At 53.2% G+C, this 22,156-nt stretch overlaps 2 protein-coding genes across 2 annotated transcripts in view; both read left to right on the plus strand.

Annotated features, from left to right (window-relative positions):
- Window positions 1–9,511, plus strand: part of CALB2 (calbindin 2) — a 69,315-nt gene extending 59,804 nt beyond the window's left edge. Inside the window, exons 6-11 of the mRNA XM_077288960.1 lie at window positions 568–645; window positions 6,995–7,050; window positions 7,217–7,256; window positions 7,493–7,546; window positions 7,949–8,020; window positions 9,139–9,511. Coding sequence (XP_077145075.1) covers window positions 568–645; window positions 6,995–7,050; window positions 7,217–7,256; window positions 7,493–7,546; window positions 7,949–8,020; window positions 9,139–9,261 — 423 coding nt within the window. The 3' untranslated portion in view covers window positions 9,262–9,511. The remainder of the gene's footprint in view (window positions 1–567; window positions 646–6,994; window positions 7,051–7,216; window positions 7,257–7,492; window positions 7,547–7,948; window positions 8,021–9,138) is intronic.
- Window positions 9,512–11,527: 2,016 nt separating this feature from the next.
- GOT2 (glutamic-oxaloacetic transaminase 2) lies at window positions 11,528–21,128 on the plus strand. The gene is made up of 10 exons (XM_077288961.1): window positions 11,528–11,760; window positions 15,492–15,648; window positions 16,924–17,052; window positions 17,121–17,180; window positions 18,519–18,680; window positions 18,811–18,915; window positions 19,386–19,536; window positions 19,615–19,780; window positions 19,848–19,998; window positions 20,527–21,128. Exons 1-10 carry the CDS (start codon window positions 11,681–11,683, stop codon window positions 20,647–20,649), a joined length of 1,284 nt encoding a protein of 427 aa, XP_077145076.1. The 5' UTR covers window positions 11,528–11,680; the 3' UTR covers window positions 20,650–21,128.
- The last annotated feature ends 1,028 nt before the right edge of the window (window positions 21,129–22,156 follow it).

Consider the following 22,156-nt stretch of genomic DNA (forward strand, 5'->3'; position numbering starts at 1 on the left):
AGTCACTGCTCCCAGCAAAACTGCTGTACCCATGTTATAGGTTAAATAAAGGACTGTTTTACCGGACGCTGAGTGCCACCTTTTTTTCTTTTTTTGGACTCATGGGATTGTTAACCCTGTCCTCTCCTGAATGGCCTTGAGGACTCCCTTCTAATAGGCTCCCAAAACTGGAGATGACCACCAGATGTGAGACATTGTGCACCCCACGCCAGCACAGATCAGAGATGTCTGGAGACCATGTGTGCAGATGATTGGGGTCCGGACACGGTCATGGCGGATGTGTAAGACACTGACCCCTAACATAGAGGGAGCGCCAACAGTATTTCTCCTGAGACCACCTGTATGCTCCTGGGGAGACTCTCAGGTTATCAGGTTATCAGTTATTGGCATCATCGGTCCACAGGGGTCAATCAGAATACCTCTGACAGATCTCAATCTGCGCATGCACCGCCTCCACTGTTCATGGAGAATGGGCGCACAGCCACCATTCATGGTCATTCATGGTGAGGGGGCGCTGCAGACGAGCATGGAGGCTTTTCTGCTGATAATGTTCTATGACTCCTTCAGGGATTCCTGTCTGATCTGCTGAAGAAGGCAAATCGACCCTTCGATGAAAAGAAACTCCATGAGTACACCCAAACTATAGTGAGTATACCACGACCATGATGGGTACACCCAAACTATAGTGAGTATACCACGACCATGATGAGTTCACCCAAACTATAGTGAGTATACCACGACCATGATGAGTACACCCAAACTATAGCTAGTATACCCCGACCATGATGAATACACCCAAACTATAGCGAGTATACTCCGACCATGATGAGTGCACCCAAAACTATAGTGAGTATATCACGACCATGATGAGTACACCCAAACTATAGTGAGTATACCCCGACCATGATGAATACACCCAAACTATAGTGAGTATACCCCGACCATGATGAATACACCCAAACTATAGTGAGTATACCCCGACCATGATGAATACACCCAAACTATAGTGAGTTCACCCAAACTATAGTGCGTACACCCAAACTATAGTGAGTATACCCCGACAATGATGAATACACCCAAACTATAGTGAGTACACCCAAACTATAGTGAGTATACCCCGATCATGATGAGTGCACCCAAACTATAGTGAGTATACCACGACCATGATGAGTACTCCCAAACTATAGTGAGTATACCCCGACCATGATGAATACACCCAAACTATAGTGAGTATACCCCGACCATGATGAGTACACCCAAACTATAGTGAGTATACGCCGACCATGATGAATACACCCAAACTATAGTGAGTATACCCCGACCATGATGAATACAGCCAAACTATAGCGAGTATACTCCGACCATGATGAGTGCACCCAAAACTATAGTGAGTATATCACGACCATGATGAGTACACCCAAACTATAGTGAGTATACCCCGACCATGATGAATACACCCAAACTATAGTGAGTATACCCCGACCATGATGAATACACCCAAACTATAGTGAGTATACCCCGACCATGATGAATACACCCAAACTATAGTGAGTTCACCCAAACTATAGTGCGTACACCCAAACTATAGTGAGTACACCCCGACAATGATGAATACACCCAAACTATAGTGAGTACACCCAAACTATAGTGAGTATACCCCGATCATGATGAGTGCACCCAAACTATAGTGAGTATACCACGACCATGATGAGTACTCCCAAACTATAGTGAGTATACCCCGACCATGATGAATACACCCAAACTATAGTGAGTATACCCCGACCATGATGAGTACACCCAAACTATAGTGAGTATACGCCGACCATGATGAATACACCCAAACTATAGTGAGTATACCCCGACCATGATGAATACAGCCAAACTATAGTGAGTTCACCCAAACTATAGTGAGTATACGCAGACCATGATGAATACACCCAAACTATAGTGAGTAGACCCAAACTATAGTGAGTATACCCTGACCATGATGAGTACATCCAAACTATAGTGAGTATACCCTGACCATGATGAGTACACCCAAACTATAGTGAGTATACCCTGACCATGATGAGTACACCCAAACTATAGTGAGTATACCCTGACAATGATGAATACACCCAAACTATAGTGAGTACACCCAAGCTTTGCACATGGTTTTTTATCCATCCATCCATTTGTGTGCTGACTGCAAGTGTGAACTGAACCATATTTCGCAAGCTTTGCACATGGTATTTTATCCATCACTCCTGTGTTTTTCTTTTTTTTCCTGTATTTGGTTTCTGATTGAAAGTTTTCAAAGCTATTTTTTTTCCTTTTCTCCCACTGCTTTATGGCCTTGTTCAGCATTGGTTGTTTACCCTCCATAGTAATGCCTGCTCTGGCCTTATGCTAATTGGTTGATTGCTGATTGTGACCATTTGGTTCCTGATGCTAGCAGTCACTCCATTTCATATATATTTAGTCTGGCTGGGATAGGACGCGTGCGGGTTCTCGTGTGCAACAGATTTTAAGTGCTTGGCAGTTAGAAAATGGCAGTTGCACAGGGCAGGAGACAGGTAAGGTGCATAAGTTTTTCAAACATTCATGCTTCTTGGTCAGTCATACTACATTATGCATTGATCATATCAATCTGCTTCTTATTTGTTTTAATTTCTGCTTTCTCACAACTCGCCCGCCCTTTAACACATTATGGGCACTCTCTCTATATCGACCCCTCCCTTCTCCCCTCTCCCATGTACTGTATAACTCTAAGGCTCTACTGACATTTCTTACCCACTCCAAACCAGCCACTACCGCCATGCAGCACTCAAAACGTTCATACAAATCATCCCACCACCTGCTCTTTCTGTTTTTTCTCCTTCTACTAGTTGCAGGTGACATCTCCCCAAACCCTGGACCTCCCTCTACCAGCATACATTACTCTCCTCCAGCTGCATATAGAAACCCTGCTAATCTTATTAACGTTCAGTGCATGCCTTCTCCTATCGCTTTCCACTGTGCTCTCTGGAATGCACGGTCTGTGTGTAACAAACTAACTTGCATTCATAATCTTTTCCTCTCTATTTCCCTTAACCTTCTGGCTATTACAGAAACCTGGATCCAGCACTCAGACACCACCGCTGCTGCCGCACTCTCGTTTGGTGGGCTGAAATTTTCACATACCACCAGACCTAAGAACAGATAGGGTGGAGGTGTTGGTTTGCTCCTTTCATTACAATGTGCTTTCCAGGTCATCCCCCCCCGGTTCCCTCACTCACATTTCCTTCCTTTGAAGTCCACGCCGTCAGACTCTATAACCCTTCTCCTTGCGAGTGGCGGTTGTTTATCGCCCTCCAGGCTCCTCCCACCAGTTTCTAGACCACTTTGCCACCTGGGTTACTCACTTTCTATCCTGTGACATCCCCACCCTCATCATGGGAGACTTTAACATCCCCATCAATGATCCCCTCTCCCAATCTGCCTCTCATCTTCTTTCTCTAACTTCTTCATTCGGCCTCTCACAGTTTACTAATTCTCCTACGCACGAGGACGGGAATACTCTGGACTCTCCCATCCCGGCTCGCTGCACAACTTTACTAACTCCCCTCTCTCGCTCTCGGACCACAACCTTCTTTCCTTCTCTGTCAAGAATTGTCTCCTCACCCGGGACACCCCCACTTACCACACTTATCGGAATACACGTACCATTAATACCCAGCAGCTTGTGGACAATCTCCACACATCTCTAGCCCCCATCTCTTCCCTCTCCTGTCTAGACTTAGCATTATCACACTTCAATAATACACTGAAGAATGCCCTAGATGAAGCAGCACCTTCTACACGCAAAAAGACCCGACACAGACAATGGCAGCCCTGGCACACTATGCAAACACGCTTTCTTTAGCGTTGCTCAAGGTGTGCAGAGCGGCAGTGGAGAAAATCTCTCTTAGCAGAAGACTTCATCCACTATAAGTTCATGCTCAAAACCTATAACTCTGCCCTTTAACTGGCCAAACAATCCTACTTCACCACCCTCATCACCTCACTATCCAACAACCCAAAACGACTTTTTGAAACCTTAAACTCCCTCCTGAAACCTAAAGTACAGGCCCCCATCACCAACCTCAGCGGTGAGGATCTGGCCACTTATTTCTTAGAAAAAATCAACCACATCCATCAGAATATCTCAGCGCAATCTCCTCAGTGCCTGGATCCCCTTCCCTGCCGCACCTCAAACTCACTAGACATCTTTGAGCCTGTTTCAGAAGAAGTTTCCAAGCTCCTGCGCCACAACCTGCAACAGTGACCCCATTCCTTCCCATATCCTGCAGTCTCTCTCACCAGTGGTCACCACTCACCTGACTAAAATATTTAACCTCTCTCTTTCTTCAGGTATCTTTCCCTCCTCATTTAAACATGCCATCATAACCCCTTTACTTAAAAAGACTTTCCTGGACCAGAACTGCACTGCTAACTACAGACCTGTCTCTAACCTTTCCTTCATCTCTAAACTCCTTGAACGCTTGGTCCACTCCCGTCTAATCCGCTATCTCTCGGATAACTCTCTTCTTGACCCCTTATAATCTGGTTTCCGCTCTTTACACGCCACTGAAACTGCCCTCACTAAAGTCTCTAATGATCTAATAACAGCTAAATCCAAAGGTCATTGCTCTCTGCTGATTCTCCTGGATCTCTCTGCTGCATTTGACACTGTGGATCACCAGCTCCTTCTCACTATGCTCTGCTCTATAGGCCTCAAGGACACAGCCCTCTCCTGGTTCTCCTCCTACCTCTCTGACTGCTCCTTCAGTGTATCTTTTGCCGGCTCCTCTTCCTCTCCTCGTCCCCTTACTATTGGGGTTCCGCAAGGCTCAGTCCTAGGCCCCCTCCTCTTCTCTCTTTACACGGCCCCTATTGGACAAACAATCAGCAGATTTGGGTTCCAGTATCATCTGTATGCTGATGACACCCAATTATACACTTCTTCCTCTGTCATCACCCCTACCCTAATTCAAAATACCAAGGATTGTCTGTCTGCTGTCTCTAAAATCATGTCCTCCCTCTACCTGAAACTAAATCTCTCCAAAACGGAACTTCTTGTGTTTCTCCCTTCTACTAACCTCACTCTACCCAACATCGAAATTACCCTGGAGGGTTCAACCATAACTCCCAAGCAGCATGCCCGCTGTCTTGGGGTCATATTCGACACCAAACTTTCCTTTACTCCCTATATCCGATCACTCACTCGCTCCTGTCACCTGCATCTTAAAAACATCTCCAGAATCCGACCTTTTCTCACCGTTGAAACTGCTAAGACTCTTACTGTCGCTCTTATTTACTCCCGTCTGGACTACTGCAACTCTCTTCTGATCGGTCTCCCTCTTACCAAACTTTCTCGTCTCCAATCCATCTTGAATGCTGCAGCCAGAGTCATATTTCTGTCCAGCCGCTTCACCGATGCCTCCATCTTGTGCCAGTCATTACACTGGCAACCCATTCGCTACAGGGTCCAGTATAAACTCATCACTCTCACCCACAAAGCTCTCCACAGTTCTGCACCGCCTTATATCACCTCTCTCATCTCTGTCTATCGCCCTACACGTGCCCTCCGTTCTACAAACGACCTAAGACTAACATCCCCTGTAATCCAAACCTCGCACCTCCGTCTCCAAGACTTCTCTTGTGCTGCGCCGGCTCTCTGGAATGCACTTCCCCAGACGATCAGGCTGATACCTAGCCCCGACCTATTCAAGCGCGCTTTAAAAACCCATCTCTTCAAACAAGCCTACCACATCAACTACTCAGTAAACTAACTTTGCCCTGTTCCCTCCTTCCAAATATTATTCTGAATCTGCCCCCTACTATTCTTCTGTCTCCACACCCTCCATACACACGATAACTGCACTTGATACTTGACTATTGCACGTAAACACACGGGCTGATGACCGGATCATGCAGCTTTATATGAAAATCCCTATTTATTATAATTGCCAGACCTGAAATAACAAGCACTTTTCACCTATTGTGTCCCCCCATTTCCTTGTAGATTGTAAGCTTGCGAGCAGGGACTTCACCCCTAATGTCACTGTTTAAATTGTCTTAACTATTATTGAATTTATTGTCTGTACATGTCCCCGCTTAATTGTAAAGTGCTGCGGAATATGTTGGCACTATATAAAAATTATTATTATTATTATTAACTATAGTGAGTATACCCCGACCATGATGAGTACACCCAAACTATAATGAGTATACCCCGACCATGATGAGTACACCCAAACTATAGTGAGTACAACCCGAACTATAGTGAGCACACCCTGACCATAATGAGTACACTCAAACTATATTGAGCACACCCTGACCATGAGTACGCTCAAGCTATAGTGAGCACACCCCGACCAGAGTGAGTACAACCCAAACTATAGTATACCCCGACCATAGTGAGTACACCCAAACTATAGTGAGTACACCAAAACTATAGTGAGTATACCCCGACCATAGTGAGTACACCCAAACTATAGTGAGTACACCTCGGCCATAGTGAGTACACCCAAACTATAGTGAGTACACCTCTGCCATAGTGAGTATACCCCGACCATAAGGAGTACACCCAAACTATAGTGAGCACACCCCGACCATAGTGAGTACTCCCCGACCATAGTGAGTACACCCAAACTATAGTGAGTACACCTCGGCCATAGTGAGTACATCCTAACTATAGTGAGTATACCCGGACCATAGTGAGTACACCCCGATCACAGCGAGTACAGTATCATTGCGAGTACATCCCGACATAGTGAGGAGACCCCAACTGTACTGTGTACACCCCAACTGTAGTGTGTACACCCCTCTATTATGGAGTGCAGGGAGTGTACAGAGTGGATGCGGGGTGATCCATGTGCACATTGTGCAGCCCACCGTCTGGCAGACGCTTGGTAAATCTGCAGGCTGCGGTTGGTGGCCGGTGCTCGTCCCTGGAGTCACACGGCTCACACTCTAATGTCATGTTTTGCAGCTCCGCATGTTTGATCTGAACGGGGACGGGAAGCTCTGCCTGTCGGAGATGTCCAGGTAACGGGAGGCCGGGATCACACGCTCGTAGTTGTGAGCACCCCCTACAGAGCTGCCCACATTGGTGGTAGGATGTGGGAGGATCCGTCTCCTGCTCCTCCCCTTTTAAAGTGACAGTGCTGATAAGGAGGTTTCTGTGCACTGACCATAATCTCCTGTATTACAGGCTGCTTCCTGTGCAGGAGAATTTCCTACTGAAATTTCAGGTATGGAAGATCCCTCATGTCCCAGGGGTCACAGCTATGGGGGGCCTGGCGACATATGCCATGACAACAGCTGGAGGCAGTAGAGAGCAGTGCCTACAGCTCTCTGTGTGTTTCGAGGCTGTACCGTCTGCATGGTCTGGAAATTGTGACTCTTCCCGGGAGGGGTCTCCCTTAATTGTGGGGGGCGGTCTACCGGGAGGTCAATTGCACTGAACTCTTGTCCTGTCGTCTCTCAGGGAATGAAGCTGAGCGGCCAGGAATTCAACGCCATATTCAGCTTCTACGACAAGGTGAGGACATGGCCAGTGGAGCAGAGTGGGCGGGGTTAGAAGGGCAGAGGTGGCGGGGACAGCAGGGCAGGGGTGGGGGAAGCTGGGCCATCATGGCAGGGGTGGAGGAGGAGGCGGGCCATCAGGGCAGGGGTGGAGGAGGAGGCAGGCCATCAGGGCAGGGGTGGAGGAGGAGGCAGGCCATCAGGGCAGGGGTGGAGGAGGTGGGGCCTTCAGGGCAGGGGTGGGGGAGGAAGCGGGGCCATCAGGGCAGGGGTGGAGGAGGTGGGGCCATCAGGGCAGGGGTGGGGGAGGCGGGGCCATCAGGGCAAAGGGGGAGGGCCCATGAAGGCAGGGCAGAGGGGGCGGTGCCAACAGAGCAGGGGGTAAGAGGCCATGTCTGACATCCGGCTCTTATTGCAGGATGGGAGCGGGTACATAGATGAGCACGAGCTGGACGCATTACTGAAGGATTTTTTTGAAAAGAACAAAAAGGTGAGTTACTAAGCGGAGAGATGATGATCTGCGGATGATGGGGGTCGCTGTGCGGGGATGATGGGGGTCGCTGTGCGGGGGATGATGGGGGTCGCTGTGCGGAGGATGATGGGGTCGCTGTGCGGAGATGATGGGGTCGCTGTGCGGAGGATGATGGGGGTTGCTGTGTGGAGGATGATGGGGGTCGCTGTGTGGAGGATGATGGGGGTCGCTGTGTGGAGGATGATGAGGGTCGCTGTGCGGGGATGATGAGGGTCGATGTGCGGGGATGATGGGGGTCGCTGTGCGGAGGATGATGGGGTCGCTGTGCGGGGATGATGGTCGCTGTGCGGAGGATGATGGGGGTTGCTGTGCGGGGATGATGGGGGTCGCTGTGCGGGGGATGATGGGGGGTCTCTGTGCAGGGGAAGATGGGGGTCGCTGTGCGGGGATTATGGGGATCTCTGTGCGGGGATGATGAGGGTCGCTGTGCGGGGGATGATGGGGGTCGCTGTGCGGGGGATGATGGGGGTCGCTGTGCGGGGATGATGGGTGTCGCTGTGCGGGGGATGATGGGGGTCGCTGTGCGGGGATGATGGGGGTCGCTGTGCGGGGATGATGGGGGTCCCTGTGTGCTGATGATGGGGGTCCCTGTGTGCTGATGATGGGGGTCGCTGTGTGCTGATGATGCGGGTCCCTGTGTGCTGATGATGGGGTCCCTGTGTGATGATGATGGGGTCGCTGTGTGCTGATGATGGGGGTCGCTGTGTGCTGATGATGGGGGTCCCTGTGTGATGATGATGGGGGTCCCTGTGTGCTGATGATGGGGTCGCTGTGTGCTGATGATGGGGGTCGCTGTGTGCTGATGATGGGGGTCCCTGTGTGATGATGATGGGGTTCGCTGTGTGCTGATGATGGGGGTCCCTGTGTGCTGATGATGGGGTCCCTGTGTGATGATGATGGGGTCGCTGTGTGCTGATGATGGGGGTCCCTGTGTGGTGATGATGGGGGTTGGTGTGTGCTGATGATGGGGGTCGCTGTGTGCTGATGATGGGGGTCCCTGTGTGATGATGATGGGGGTCGCTGTGTGCTGATGATGGGGTCCCTGTGTGCTGATGATGGGGGTCCCTGTCTTGCAGGAGATGAATATTCAGGGTCTCCCCGGCTATCGGCAGAGCATCATGTCGCTGTGTGATGCCGGCCGTCTGTACCGCAAGGAGCTGGAGATTGTGCTGTGCAGCGAGTCGCCCTCCATGAAGTAACTGCGGCCCCCGCTGACATCACCGCACGGCCCCCCATCGGAGAGACTGCTGGCGGCACCAAGAGACCCCCAGTCCTGATCCCGGCACTGACCCTTCTCTCCAGCAGTTTCCCCGCTCTCACATGCCCCCCATCCTGCGGCCAGGTGCGACCCCCGTGATTTATTTCCGCAGATGATCCCGGATTCTTGTCTCTTTCTTGGTTTTTGCTTCTTCTCCTGATTTACTAAATAAAGAAAATGAGAAATTCTGAGTGCGGAGTCGTCATTAATATGGGGGGGGGGGGGGGGCGGTGGACCACCACACCACGATACAAAGGGGGGCGGCAGACCACCACTCCACGATACAAGGGGGGGACGGCAGACCACCACTCCACGATACAAGATGGGGACTGCAGCCCACCACTCCACGATACAAGAGGGGGATGGCAGACCACCACTCCACGCTACAAAGGGAGGATGATGGACCACCACTCCACGATACAAAGGGAGGATGACGGACCACCACTCCACAATACAAGGGGGGACGGCAGACCACCACTCCACGATACAAGGGGGGGACTGCAGCCCACCACTCCACGATAAAAGAGGGGGATGGCAGACCACCACTCCACGCTACAAAGGGAGGATGACGGACCACCACTCCACGATACAAGGGGGGGACGGCGGACTACCACTCCACGATACAAGGGGGGGACGGCAGACCACCACTCCACGATACAAAGGGGGGACGGCTGCCCACCACTCCACAATACAAGGGGGGACGGCTGCCCACCACTCCATGATACAAAGGGGGACGGCAGACTACCACACCATGATACAAAGGGGGGGCGGCAGACCACTACTCCACAATACAAGGGTGGGGGTGGCAGACCACCACTCCACGATACAAGGGGGGGGGGCGGCAGACCACCACTCCATGCTACAAAGGGAGGAAGACGGACCACCACTCCATGATACAAAGGGGGACGGCAGACCACCACTCCAGGATACAAAGGGGGGGGACGGCAGACCACCACTCCAGGATACAAAGGGGGGGGACGGCAGACCACCACTCCAGGATACAAAGGGAAGACGGGACCACCACAAACAATCCATAGGAGAACCCACCACTACATAATCACACTGACTGCATAACCCTACTGACCAGCAGTTATATTCAGTCTTATCCTCTAGTCACCTCCAGAGCTGCTCTAAGGCTACGTTCACATTAGCGTTGTGCGACGCAGCGTCGGGCGCCGCTGCGTCGCCGCATGCGTCATGCGCCCCTATATTTAACATGGGGGCGCATGGACATGCGTTGTGATGCGTTTTTTGACACATGCGTTTTTTGCGGCGCACGCGTCAGGGCGCACAGGACGCAGCAAGTTGCATTTTTTTTGCGTCCAACTTTCGTCCAAAAAGGACGCATGCGTCGCAAAACGCAGCGTTTTAGCGTGCGTTTTTGTTTGCGTTGTGTGTTGCGTCGCCGACGCTGCGTCGTACAACGCAAATGTGAACGTAGCCTATCTATGACACTGATGTCCCCGCTTGTGTCCCGTGTCATTCTCCCTCTGTCCGGCAGGTGGCAGTGTTGCTCCATTCTCTCTCCCTCCTCTCCGGCAGGTGGCGCTGTGTCCTCGCCGTTCTGTCACGTGTCCTTCTCCCTCTGTACAGCAGGTGGCAGTGTTGCTCCATTCTCCCTCCTCTCCGGCAGGTGGCGCTGGGTCCTCGCCTTTGTGTCACGTGTCCTTCTCCCTCTGTCCAGCAGATGGCGGTGTCGCTCCACTCTCCCTCCTCTCCCGCAGGTGGCGCTGTGGCCTCCCCGTTGTGTCACGTGTCCTTCTCCCTCTGTCCAACAGATGGCGGTGTCGCTCCATTCTCTCCCTCCTCTCTGGCAGGTGGCGCTGTGGCCTCCCCGTTGTGTCACGTGTCCTTCTCCCTCTGTACAGCAGATGGCGGTGTCGCTCCGCTCTCTTCCTCCTCTCCGGCAGGTGGCGCTGTGTCCCCGCCGTTCTGTCACGTGTCCTTCTCCCTCTGTACAGCAGGTGGCAGTGTTGCTCCATTTTCCCTCCTCTCCGGCAGGTGGCGCTGGGTCCTCGCCGTTGTGTCACACGTCCTTCTCCCTCTGTCCAGCAGATGGCGGTGTCGCTCCGCTCTCCCTCCTCTCCCGCAGGTGGCGCTGTGGCCTCCCCGTTGTGTCACGTGTCCTTCTCCCTCTGTCCAGCAGATGGCGGTGACGGTCCATTCTCTCCCTCCTCTCCGGCAGGTGGCGCTGTGGCCTCCCCGTTGTGTCAGGTGTCCTTCTCCCTCCTGTTCAGCAGATGGCGGTGTCGCTCCGCTCCCTCCTCTCCGGCAGGCGGCGCTGTGTCCGCCCCGTGGCGTCTCCTCGCACTTCTCGGCCGCTGTCAGTCTGAGTCGTCCTTCTCTCTCCTGCCGGCATCATGTCTCTCCTGACGTCCGGCGTTTTGTCCGGGGCTTTTCGCTTCCAGCCCTGTGTGGGGGTCCTGCAGACCAGAGCCAGGTGAGGGCCGCTGTGCTGCACTGGCAGCTGCCCGAGAGCTGAAGCTCCGGTGCTTTGTGTGTCTTGGGTCTGACCCTGCTGTGTGAGGACTGTGGTCACATCATTGCTGTTGGTGTCATTGTGGGTCTTGTCCCTGGAGCTTGCACTCTCATTCTGTGCAGCCTCCCGCACTCTCGTGTTCTAGGTGCTGTGTAACCCCTGCAGTGCCGGGTGAGGGCCACAGCTCGGGCCCCTGGTCTCAGGGATGTCCTGGAGCTGCTGCCCTGTCTAGCGTCGGGCCCTGGTGAAGAGGGCGCGTGAAGGTCGCGATGAGGTTTTAGGGTCCAATCACAGATATCGCCATCTGCTGGGGATCTGCTGTATGACCTCAGATCTGCCGCTCAGCCATGGCGTCCAACCCCCCTCCCCACTTGTGGCTTCTGCCGACCACTTATTAAGGGGTTAAACGTCCTTATGCAGTCAGGAGATGTCAGGTTCAAAGAGCTGGGCGGAGAAGGGGGCCGGCTGCCACCACTAGGGGGAGCTCCCTGTATACAGAGATACATGATAAGATCCTGCCTGCAGTCACCACTAGGGGGAGCTCCCTGTATACAGAGATACATGATAAGATCCTGTCTGCAGTCACCACTAGGGGGAGCTCCCTGTATACAGAGATACATGATAAGATCCTGTCTGCAGTCACCACTAGGGGGAGCTCCCTGTATATAGAGATACATGATAAGATCCTGTCTGCTGCCACCACTAGGGGGAGCTCCCTGTATACAGAGATACATGATAAGATCCTGTCTGCAGTCACCACTAGGGGGAGCTCCCTGTATACAGAGATACATGATAAGATCCTGTCTGCTGCCACCACTAGGGGGAGCTCCCTGTATATAGAGATACATGATAATATCCACCACTAGGGGGAGCTCCTAGTGGTGGCTGCAGACAGGATCTTATGTATCTCTATATACAGGGAGCTTCCCCTAATGGTGGCTGCAGACAGGATCTTATCATGTATCTCTGTATACAGGGAGCTCCCCCTAGTGGTGGCTGCAGACAGGATCTTATGTATCTCTGTATACAGGGAGCTCCCCCTAGTGGTGGCTGCAGACAGGATCTTATGTATCTCTGTATACAGGGAGCTTCCCCTAGTGGTGGCTGCAGACCGGATCTTATCATGTATCTCTGTATACAGGGAGCTCCCCCTAGTGGTGACTGTAGACAGAATCTTATGTATCTCTGTATACAGGGAGCTCCCTCTAGTGGTGACTGCAGACAGAATCTTATCATGTATCTCTGTATACAGGGAGCTCCCCCTAGTGGTAACTGCAGACAGGATCTTATCATGAATCTCTGTATACAGGGAGCTCCCCCTAGTGGTGGCTGCAGACAGAATCTTATCATGTATCTCTGTATACAGGGCGCTCCCCCTAGTGGTGACTACAGACAGGATCTTATCATGTATCTCTGTATACAGGGAGCTCCCCCTAGTGGTGGCTGCAGGTAGGTGTTATGTATCTGTCAGTACAGGGAGGTTGTTGCTTTGTGTCCTTTGCTGTCAGATTTCTGCTCTTGGGGGGGTCTCCCTATTCTCGTCAGGGTAGGTGACCCTGTTACATTGTTTTTGTGGTTGTTGCACCTGTGGGTACATTAGTGTCTGATTCATGAAGGAGCAATGGACGGTGGTGAAGCCTCTGTGGTGGGTGACGTGGGGGGCCGGCTGCCAGGGTCTGTTTATAGATCACCTTCTGTGCCCCTGACATTATCCGTGGCTTCAGCTGTCGCTCGGGGGGAAGCTGCATCCACAGCTGTCAGTGGGTCCCAGCATTTCCCTCACTGTTGTACGTGGGGCTACACACAGCCCAGAGACGGTAGACGCAATTTACCTGTTGGTCCGGCATGTCCACTTACCATAGAGGTGAGAATCCGCAGCATTTCAGTCAAGATCCCCCAAATCCCAGAAATCTTGGAGGAAAAGGCGTTTCGGCTGGGCTGTTGTAACGTGATAGGCAGGAAATTGTGCAGAATATAAGCGCCACCCCCACTGATGTCATAGCCGCCAAATACACACGTATCAATAATGAGAAAATGACCAAAACGTCCATCATCCCAACAATGCACTGTGCCTGGAGTGTCATGGTACAGGACAGGATTCTCTGCAGGAAGAATTGTCTCCAGGGGCCCCCACAGGTTTATTAACCCTTCCAGTCTCCACAAATGGGGACGTCCCGCTGTTCGGCAGCACCTAAGCGATGTCCGCCTGGCATCTGGTCCAGATTTGCCGTCATCGGCCGTCCTGGGCTTCAGTCTTCGGATTGTACAGCCGATGTCACTGCTGTGTGCAGCTCGTGGCAGCACAGTGAGGGAACCACGTGTGTCCCCATTACTGGCCAGACACCGCTCCCCGGATGTCATCTTGTCACTGCGGTGTGGAGCGCGTGGCAGCACAGTGAGGGAACCACGTGTGTCACCATTACTGGCTGGACGCCGCTTCCCGGATGTAGTCCTGTCACTGCGGTGTGGAGCGCGTTGCGGCACAGTGAGGGAACCACGTGTGTCTCCATTACTGGCCGGACGCCTCTTCCCGGATGTAGTCCTGTCACTGCGGTGTGGAGCGCGTTGCGGCACAGTGAGGGAACCACGTGTGTCCCCATTACTGGCCGGACGCCGCTCCCCGGATGTCATCTTGTCACTGTGGTGTGGAGCGCGTTCACGCACAGTGAGGGGAACTACTTGTGTCCTCGTAGTACTGGCTGGACGCCACTCCCTGGATGTAGTCCTGACACTGCGGTGTGGAACACGTGGCGGCACAATGAGGGAACCACGTATGTCCCCCATTACTGGCCGGATGCTGCTCCCTGGATGTCATTTTGTCACTGCAGTGTGGAGCGTGTGGAGGCATAGTGAGGGAACCACATGTTTCTGTTTGTGGCCGGATGCCGCTCCCTGTTTTTCGTTTTTTCACTGCGGTGTGGAGCGCGTGGCGGCACAGTGAGGGAGCCACATGTGTCTCCATTACTGGCCGGACGCCGCTCCCTGGATGTCGTTTTGTTCAGTTCTGTATCCTGTGAAGCTCTGCGGCTGGAGACTGTAACGGATGCGAGTGTCGCTTGCGTGTTTCGTGCCAGGAATGGGATTGTATGCAGCATTGGCGCCATCATCGTGCCGTGGTGCACACATTCATGCTCCCAATATCCTACTCAGCTGCACACGTCACCTCAGTGGCAGCACAGAGTGTTTCAGGAGGATGTGCTTCTGTAATAATGATTATTTATGGGCAGCATGTTGCTCGGCACTGTGCCCAAGAGCTGACAACCTGCGGAAATGGGGGACATGTCGTTTTTTACCACGCTGCAGCCATCTTATAATAGTGGGGTGCACTTAGACCGGAGCCGTCACCAGTGTCTGCCTGCACACGTGGGGGGGATCCTGCTGAATGACGGCTAATGGTGGTGATCGTACAGGAGCCATATTATGACACCTCATGGGTGGGCCGTCATGATGTCTTTATGGCACGCTAATTCCTCTGGTTCAGGGTAGCGCAATCCAGAGAAGTAGTGCAGCACAAGAGAAGTCCTGGAGTCCTGAGTGGCTTCTTCCTTGGGGCGGAGATGGGCGGCTGCGTTCAGGGGATAGTTTGGTGATGAGAATGGGCTCATATGGGTCTGATGTCTCGCTCTGTGTGTGTTGCTTGGGAAGGGCGGGCTTGTAATCCTGTGCTTGTAATCCTGTGCTTGTCTTTTTAGCTCCTGGTGGTCTCATGTGGAGATGGGCCCCCCTGACCCCATCCTTGGTGTAACAGAAGCTTTCAAGAGAGATACAAATGCCAAGAAGATGAACCTGGGCGTTGGGGCGTATCGTGATGACAACGGGAAGCCCTTTGTGCTAAGCAGTGTGCGCAAGGTGAGCCGCAGCCCTTCACAGTGATGCTCGTCCGCGGCTCCCATCCCCGTTCCGTCCCTTCTCCGGTCCGCGGCTCCCATCCCCGTCCCGTCCCCTCTCCGGTCCGCGGCTCCCATCCCCGTCCCGTCTCCTCTCCGGTCCGCGGCTCCCATCCCCGTCCCGTCCCCTCTCCGGTCCGCGGCTCCCATCCCCGTTCCGTCCCCTCTCCGGTCCGCGGCTCGCATCCCCGTCCTGTCCCCTCTCCCGGTCCGCGGCTCCCATCCCCGTTCCGTCCCCTCTCCGGTCCGCGGCTCCCATCCCCGTTCTGTCCCCCCTCCAGTCCGCGCCTCCCGCCTGGGTGTCATGACTAGCTTGCATTTGTCGTTCGTCGATGTTGATGGATCTTTGGCTTTCGCTCGGTCGCCACGTGCCTGTTACCAGCAGCGCTTGGCCGTTGTATACAGGCAGCCCCTCGGGATTGGTCTGATGGCTATAATAGGTACAGTCTGCCTATATTTAAAGAGATGTCTGTTCCTGGGGGTGGGCTGCACTGTGTCGGCTTACTGTTGGGGTCACTGGACTCTGGTGCTGGCCCACTGGTCACTATTTGACAGCGTTTCACAGAGTGCAAGAGAGGCCGCTCATGTGATGTAGCAGAGTCCACCGTACAGATGCTGCCTTGGGCTGACCCTGGGCCGCCCACGTGATGTAGCAGAGTCCACCATACAGGTGCCGGCACGCCTATGTGATGTAGCAGAGTCCACCGTACAGGTGCCGCCCTGGGCTGACCCTGGGCCGCCCACGTGATGTAGCAGGGTCCACCGTACAGGTGCCGCCCACGTGATGTAGCAGAGTCCACCGTACAGGTGCCGCCCATGTGATGTAGCAGAGTCCACCATACAGGTGCTGCTCTGGGCTGACCCCGGCTATGGAGCAGTACATGGGGAGGGGGATGTCTGCGCCCCACCAGGAGGCCGGACCCTTCAGTCGGGAGCTGTTCTCTTCTTTCTACTTTGATCATTTCCATTTTCTTTCTATGTCAGTATTTACTTGATGTTTTATAAGATGCTGAAAGCTCCCGAAACCCCGCGGGGACTCCCATGAGACGCTGGCAAGGTCTCTCCATTGATGGACTGCGGGCATCATTGTAGTAGATTGGCGTATGTTCAGCGTCTGCCATGGTGACGGGGTCTGTAAGCTGTAGGAGCCCCCTCTGCCCTTTGGTGTCTGAGCAGCGGCTCTTGGGGGCTTCTCCACCGCAGCCCCGTCTGTCTCTTCCTTGTGCCTCTTTTTTAGGCAGAGGCTCAGATGGCAGCCAAGCACCTTGATAAGGAATACCTCGGCATCGGGGGACTGGCAGAATTTGCTCGTGCGTCTGCTCAGCTGGCGTTGGGCGAGAGCTCTGAGGTCATCCAGAATGGACGGGTGAGTGCGGGGGTCCGGCGGGGCCAGGGCTTGTTGCTGTGAGCTCATGCTCTCCTGTCTTCTCGCAGTACATCACCGTACAGACCATCTCCGGTACCGGGTCTCTGCGAGTCGGAGCAAACTTCCTGGTGAGTTCCCCGAGGCCGTGAGCGGAGTGTGGATGGCTGGAGTAGTAGTTCTCAGGTGCCTGTGCTGCCCCCGTCTGTTGTGTGTGGGCACTGCAGGCTTCTTTATTGGTCAGTGCATCGGCTGTACTGGGGTCTGTCAGCCCCCGCTGCAAGAAAAATTTCCATGAATGTTCTCACAAATCTGCTGTACCCCAGATAGAAATGGCCATTCTCTGAGGTACACGCTTCGGGGGTTACTCCAGACACAAGCAAGGGTCGTCACCTGGACTGACACACTGTAATGACAGCTGCTTCTGTAACTGGAAGAGGTGCCTGTGACAGATGAGACCAACAGCGGCTGCGGTCTCATAGATGTTCCTGGGGGACGACTGTGTGGAGAGGTCGGTGGCGGCCATGTCTGCGTTGGCTGGTGTACCCCTCCGGTCATCCTTCCAGGCTCTCGCCTGCCGGGAGCTGTGTGGCCCTTGCTGATACATGGCGGCACTTATGAAACCCAAGACAGAATCCAAATGACCAAATACCCGCTGTCAGTAAAAGCGACGGCCACATAAGTGATGGGGGACTTGGGAGAAAAAAGCGTAAAAGCCCCCCAGGAGCGTCATGATGCCCCAAAATCAGGATGGTCCTATCCTCTAATATTAACCCCTTACCCTGCATCATGGTGACGTGTGAATAAGGGCCAAGCAAGACCGGGAGATTTGTGTGATGTACGGCTCACAGGGCGGGCGGGCGGCCGCGACCTGGAACTAAACCAGTGAAATCGCTGCAGTACAAACAGCTGAGCATGTGGGATAGGAGCCTGTTTACACGGGCCATAAATGGGGAATAGGAGCCTGTTTACACGGGCCATAAACGGGGAATAGGAGCCTGTTTACACGGGCCATAAACGGGGAATAGGAGCCTGTTTACACGGGCCATAAACGGGGAATAGGAGCCTGTTTACACGGGCCATAAACGGGGAATAGGAGCCTGTTCACACGGGCCATAAACGGGGAATAGGAGCCTGTTCACACGGGCCATAAACGGGGAATAGGAGCCTGTTCACACGGGCCATAAATGGGGGAAAAGGAGCCTGTTCACACGGGCCATAAAGAATAGGAGCCTGTTCATACGGGCCATAAACGGGGAATAGGAGCCTGTTCACACGGGCCATAAACGGGGGAATAGGAGCCTGTTCACACGGGTCATAAACCGGGAATAGGAGCCTGTTCACACAGGCCATAAACGGGGAATAGGAGCCTGTTCACACGGGTCATAAACGGGGAATAGGAGCCTGTTCACACGGGCCATAAACAGATAAACCCTTCCTCGCGTTTCACAATTTATTTTTTTTAACAGCAAAGGTTCTACAAGTTCAGTCGAGACGTTTATCTCCCCAAACCATCATGGGGGAATCACACCCCAATATTCCGTGACGCCGGGATGGAGCTGAAAGGATACCGCTACTATGACCCCAACACCTGTGGATTTGATTTCTCCGGCGCTCTGGATGATATATCAGTGAGTGCAGACCCCCAATGGTCCTGTCCTTCCCCCCCTCCCCCTGCTTTATGGACCCCCGGCCCGTGACTCTGCAGTGAGCACCACCATCTTTATTAGTCTCATCTGATCCTAATGTTAAACATTCTAGAAAATCCCAGAACAGAGCATCATCCTATTTCATGCCTGCGCCCACAACCCCACCGGCGTGGACCCTCGGAAAGAGCAGTGGAAGGAGCTGGCAGCGGTGGTCAAGGTATGGCTTTATTCCTGGAGTGAACCATGTGTGAGCGCTGCTGCTGGCTGGCTCCGTCGTGTGAGCGCTGCTGCTGGCTGGCTCTGTCCCGTGCGCGGCTGGGCTGGCTGGCTCTGTCCCGTGCGCGGCTGGGCTGGCTGGCTCTGTCCCGTGCGCGGCTGGGCTGGCTGGCTCTGTCCCGTGCGCGGCTGGGCTGGCTGGCTCTGTCCCGTGCGCGGCTGGGCTGGCTGGCTCTGTCCCGTGCGCGGCTGGGCTGGCTGGCTCTGTCCCGTGCGCGGCTGGGCTGGCTGGCTCTGTCCCGTGCGCGGCTGGGCTGGCTGGCTCTGTCCCGTGCGCGGCTGGGCTGGCTGGCTCTGTCCCGTGCGCGGCTGGGCTGGCTGGCTCTGTTCTGTTCCCGGCTGGCTATCTGTGTCCTGTGCGCGGCTGGCCGGCGTTATCTTCCTACACTTAAACGCCGTGTTTTATTTCAGAGCCGCCGCCTCTTCCCGTTCTTTGACATGGCTTACCAAGGTTTTGCCAGCGGAGACACGGACAGAGATGCGTGGGCAGTGCGGCATTTTATCCAGGAAGGTCTCAATGTTGTGCTGTCTCAGTCTTATGCGAAGAACATGGGATTGTACGGTGAGGAGCGCTGAAGTGGCTCAGTGGGCCGTTTTGGCGCCGGTGGTGCTGACCACGACGCTATGTCTTCTGCTCCAGGTGAACGTGTCGGGGCTTTCACCGTGGTTTGCAGTGACGCTGATGAAGCCAAGAGAGTGGAGTCTCAGCTGAAGATCCTCATTCGCCCCATGTACTCTAACCCGCCACTGAATGGAGCCAGAATAGCGGCGGCCATCCTGACCCAGCCTGACCTCCGCAGCGAGTGGTAATTGGGACCCCATGGGGCTTAGGAGACCGCGCTCTCCAGGCGGGTGATAACTGTCTCTCCATAGGTTGCAGGAGGTGAAGGGAATGGCGAATCGGATCATTAGTATGAGAGAGCAGCTGGTGTCCAACCTGAAGAAGGAGGGCTCCATCCACAGCTGGAAGCACATCAGTGACCAGATCGGCATGTTCTGCTTCACCGGCCTACGCCCCGAGCAGGTGAGGAAGGAAGTACAGTGTTATGGGCCGCTGTGACCGCTACAGTTGGTTGGGAGGCGAGTGAACTGCTAGGGTTAGGGAGGGTGGGCCGTTGTGGCCTGCGTGGTTGGAGGAGTGGGGCGCCGTGGTCTGCCCGGATAGGGAGGGTGGTGTGCCGTTGTCTGCCTGGTTGGAGGGAGGGTGGGGCATCGTGGTCTGCCTGGTTTGGGAGAGGAGAGGGTGTGGACTGACTGGTTTGGGAGAGAAGGCGTGGACCATCGGGGTCGGGGAGTTGCCAATAAGGGAATTTTCACTGAAGTTCTGAAGGATTTTCGGTATGCTGCACATCTGTCAGGAGTCTCAGGCTTCTGCCTACACTAATACGTCTCGCAGCTGATGGTTTGTTACCATGTATTTGGCCCTGGCAGGCTTTCAATATAGTAATGTTGAACGTTTCCACTCACTCACTGGACCAGCACGTTAAACACTACAGGGGTCCAGGGTCTCTTCAGGTGAACTCTTGTATTTATTCACATTCTGTTCCCGCAGGTCGAGCGTCTGACTAAGGAGTTCTCCATCTACATGACCAAAGATGGCCGCATCTCTGTTGCCGGCGTCACTTCAGGGAACGTTGGGTATCTCGCTCATGCCATCCACCAAGTCACCAAGTGAGGATGGCGGCGGTCCTGGTAACCCTGTGGGTGTGCTCAGGACTCTGCCTGGCGGTGGTCTTGGTCACCCTGCGGACATGCTCAGGACTCTGCCTGGCGGTGGTCTTGGTCACCCTGCGGACATGCTCAGGACTCTGCCTGGCGGTGATCTTGGTCTCCCTGCGGTCGTGCTCAGGACTCTGCCTGTTGGTGGCCTTGGTCACTCTGCGGACGTGCTCAGGACTCTGCCCGGCGGTGGTCTCAGTCACCCTGCAAGCGTATACAGGATTCTGTCCCACCTCACTGTATTTCCTATAGCACTTTGTTAGTGACCGCTGTTTAGTCTTTACCCTCCATGAGCAGCGATCTGAGAGAGAGATTACGGACACTGTCATTGTCGGCCGGTTTGTGGAGGATTCTCCCCAGTTTCCCATCATGTCCTCCAGGGTCTCTGGGCTGAGCCTTTGAACGTACAACAATAAAATCCATATTGGCAGTTTATTCTCAATCTCTAGCGATCCTCGTCCGGGGGGCTGACTAATGGGCCCTCATGTACTGCTATATTTTTTTTTTTTTAACTTCGTTTATTGAAAATCTACATTAGAACAAACACATTTCCCATGTCCATAAACAGGATTACTCTTTGTTATTACACTGGTTTACAAAATGAAAGGCAACAATGTATGAATTAGTAGTGTTCATTCTCATGTCTGTCATTAACCGTCCAGCAATGTTACACTGTGGTTATATGTCACATACATCTAACCACTCATTCTAACTTGTTATCTCAGTATACATTTACTGGATCGCATATAACGTCGACCTCGAAACTTGCAGATCGATACCCAATAACTATTTACATAACAAGAACTAAAAATTAACATTTCTGCTGGAAAGCCCGACGCACCTCTAAATGTGGTTTGGGCACATCCCCCTCCACGTCAATATTCTTAGGCACTTGTTAGTGACGGGTGTTAAGTTCCAGAAGTCCCATATTTCATAGCATTTCCCAGGGCTCCCTCTATTTTGATAGACCATGTTTTCATATGGAATCACTGAATTGACAAGTTCTACCCAGGATCTCAGTGTTGGGTGTGAACTACCTATCCATCTCAGAGGAATTAATTTCTTGGCCAAAAATAGCGTCTCTCGGAGAAATATTTTAATATAATGGTCCCAATTATCTTCTTCCACAACCCCAAACGGGCACACCAAGGGATCCAGGGGAATTGGTATTGCTATGACAGATGACAAGAAGATGGTGACCTCCTGCCAGAATGTCTGTATTACTGGACACCTCCACATCATGTGTATGAAGTCAGCCTCCAACTCATGACACCTTGGGCATTCTGAGGTCTGAGAACGACCCATTTTTGCTAATTTAGCTGGAGTAAGATATGCTTGATGGATTATGTATAATTGGGTCATTTTGTTAGCTGATGGGGAAGCCATGTACTGCTATTTTCAGGATGCTGAACATATCCAGCAATGTTGGGAGTGCTTGTCCTCTGTAACCTCATCCATCGTGA

This window comes from Ranitomeya variabilis, chromosome 2 (assembly GCF_051348905.1).
Source record: "Ranitomeya variabilis isolate aRanVar5 chromosome 2, aRanVar5.hap1, whole genome shotgun sequence".
NCBI lineage: Eukaryota > Metazoa > Chordata > Amphibia > Anura > Dendrobatidae > Ranitomeya > Ranitomeya variabilis.